General features: G+C 41.7%; 1 protein-coding gene across 1 annotated transcript in view; it reads left to right on the forward strand.

Moving 5' to 3' along the window:
• CSMD2 (CUB and Sushi multiple domains 2) overlaps positions 1–3,121 on the forward strand; it is a 655,333-nt gene that overhangs the window by 558,349 nt on the left and 93,863 nt on the right. The window contains exon 41 of the mRNA XM_023232269.1: positions 1,256–1,465. Coding sequence (XP_023088037.1) covers positions 1,256–1,465 — 210 coding nt within the window. The remainder of the gene's footprint in view (positions 1–1,255; positions 1,466–3,121) is intronic.

Raw genomic sequence — 3,121 nt, forward strand, 5'->3', positions numbered from 1 at the left:
AAAAAAAGTATGTACAGTATAATATTTATGTAAATGTTGAAAACCCATAAACCCAGATACATATTTAAGAATTCAAAACCATGAACTGGAAGGATATCTTGCAAATTCATGTGATTGCTTCTGTGGAGGGCAGGAGGGGAATGGAACAGGGCAGGAGATGAAAGGTCTTCAGCATTAAGTGTCAAGTCTTTATTTTAATTGATCAGATGCAAAAAAAATTACACTCGTGCTTATTCTGAGCTCATTCGATAGTACAGATAAGCCAATTTTCAAAATGAAAATCCATCTATAATCTCATCATGCAGTGATAATCACTAATGACTTAGTCCCCCACCGTTAGCATGTAAGTCTCATGAAGACAAGGACCTTCTTGATCTTGCTCATTCAGTACAATGCCTAGCACAGCCCTGATGTACAGCACATGCCCAGCAAATACTCTTAGCAAGTGAATTAATATTCTTCCATGTTTTATAATACAAAAATTAGAATTGTATACAGCATACTATTTTGTCCTCCGATTTTTACAATTAGCAGTGCAGTATGGGCTTTTTCCTATGCTCCGTAAATATATTTCTTCAATAACATTTTCCATAGTGATCTGATTTTGAAAAATCTTATCAGTAAACAAACATTAGTGTTCCCACCTTTGTTCTTGAAACAGTATATTAATATGTACATTAAGAACTTAATTAGATTTATTTAACCTGTCAGGTTGCTAGAAGGTCTTGATTAACTCACTAAGATCCCAAAGTGTAAACTTTGTTTGGCTTCTTTATGGAACAGAGAGGACAAAGTATACTTCTAAGCCCTATGTTTCTGAATTATCATAAGGGTTTTAGAAAACAGCAGTATTGAAGGTCATGTCTTTTGATTAAGTATGGGGGGTGTTATTTTTAAATGAAAAGTTTATTCTAGCAAAACTATCTTTATGCTGATATTGGACATATGAATCATAAATTAAAACAAGTGTTGACCCTGAACTTTGTTTTCACCAAAATAAAATGAGCTCCAGTGGAGCTCTGAAATGACTGATGCCTTTATTTTTGAATGAATAATACACTTTTAAGTTCAGCCCTGTCAAAGACAAGAGACATGACTGGACTGGCAATTCCCAAAGCCTGTTCTAGGAGCCTAGGCTGGGTGGGAAATCAATAGCAGGGACTCATGGCTCTGGCAGGAGCTGCTTCCAGGAGGCAGCACACTTGAGGCAGGACTGCGTTGCTTTGGGCACTGTCTGCCTCTGTCTTGCTCCCAGGAGCTCACATCCAGTTCCTGAACTTCTCCACCGAGCCCAACCACGACTACATCGAAATCCGGAATGGCCCCTATGAGACTAGCCGCATGATGGGAAGATTCAGTGGAAACGAGCTTCCGAGCTCCCTCCTCTCCACGTCCCACGAGACCACCGTGTATTTCCACAGCGACCACTCCCAGAACCGGCCAGGATTCAAGCTGGAGTATCAGGGTAAGGACAAGGAACACCGCCTTTGCTTCTCTGTCTATCCCCATCTCTTGCCCCAACCACCCACCTTCCCAGCCTTCCATGGGGAAGACAGAACACCGGAAGGGGTGGGTTGCAGTGGCAGGCCCAGCCAGGGAAGCTTCCTTTTGGTGGCAGATCACTCCGACCCCCACGGCCATCTAACCTCATTTGGCATCTTAAGTTCTCCCACAGCCTTTTCAAGAGTGGCAGGCCCAACAGCACGCTCTGAGGCTCCCAATCTGTACAGCTATCCCTGGGCAAGTGTCCCATCTGTGCCTTCTCGGGTATCCCCAAGTGTCCAGCCGGTCACTTCCCTTCGGGCTTGATAAACTGAATTACTTGCCCAGGGTCCTTCCCTGCACATCAAGCCCAATTACTCTCAGCAAAGCTCTTCCTATGACAAGATGGAGGATTCTAGTAATGGTCCCAAGGGCACCTCTAAGGCTTGCACAAGGAGCAGTTTTTCCTGTGAGGCCCAACCACACTCACCACAGCTCTACCTCCCTGAGGTGGGATCCCATGACAGGCCCCATTCCTTCCGGGACATTCCCTGGAAAGAGCCCCATCTACACTCAGGTTCCGCTGTGTTGTGGACCATCCATCACCTGTGGATGTGGAGATTGTGCCCAACCTGTGCAACTGTACATGGTGGTCCTGAGTAAGCCCAACATCTCACTTGGATGCTTCCCGTATTGTGACTGACTGAAGCATTTGTTCTAACCCCTTTCTCAGATTCTTCCACTGAATTTTTAAAAATATTTTTAGATTTTTTTTCCAATACTAATTCATGTTTGTAAAAAAAGAAAATCTAAACACTGTAGATAATTTTGTGGGCACATTGTGTTAGCTCAGGCTGCTGTAACAAAACAACAGAAATTTATTTATCACAGTTCTGAGGGCTGGGATGTCCAAGATCACAGTGCCAGCAGATTCCATGTCTGGTGAAGACCCACTTTGTAGTTCATAGACAGTATCTTCTCACTGCATCCTCACATGGTGGAAGGGGCAAAAGAACTCCCTCAGGCCTCTTTTATAAGGGAACTAATCCCATTTATGAGGGTAGGCCACCAAAGGCCCTGCCTCCAAATACCCTCACATGGGGGATTAGGTTTCAACATAGGAATTTGAGGGGACAGAAATATTCAGGCCCTAACACCCATCACAGAAAGTCAAAATCCTCCCATAATCCCCCCCATCACTACCCTATGCAGAGATATACACTTTCAACAATTCAATATATATTCCCCCCTTTTTGCAGTATATATATTGCTGTAGCTATATTTTTAGCCAAAATTGTATTGTACTATAGTTTTGCAATTTTGTTTTTTAAAGTTAACTTTTAATTAAACAAACAATTTACAAACATATTTATCTTGTTTTAAAAAAGAAAAATACAAGAAAGAAATTAAAACCTGACAAGTTAGGCCAAAGCTCTTTGTCTACAGCCTCCAAACCCAGGATTATTCTCCAGGAACAGCTACTATTGTTTAGGTGTGACCTTTCCAGGCCTAGATATATGTATGCTACATGTACCTGTGAAAACTATGTAACATTTTATAAAATTTTTTGAGCATGTTTTCTATATAAAGAGTACCATCCTATATGCAGCTTTCTTTTTTTTTTTTTTTTTTTTTTTTT

This window comes from Piliocolobus tephrosceles, chromosome 1, assembly GCF_002776525.5.
Source record: "Piliocolobus tephrosceles isolate RC106 chromosome 1, ASM277652v3, whole genome shotgun sequence".
Lineage (NCBI taxonomy): Eukaryota > Metazoa > Chordata > Mammalia > Primates > Cercopithecidae > Piliocolobus > Piliocolobus tephrosceles.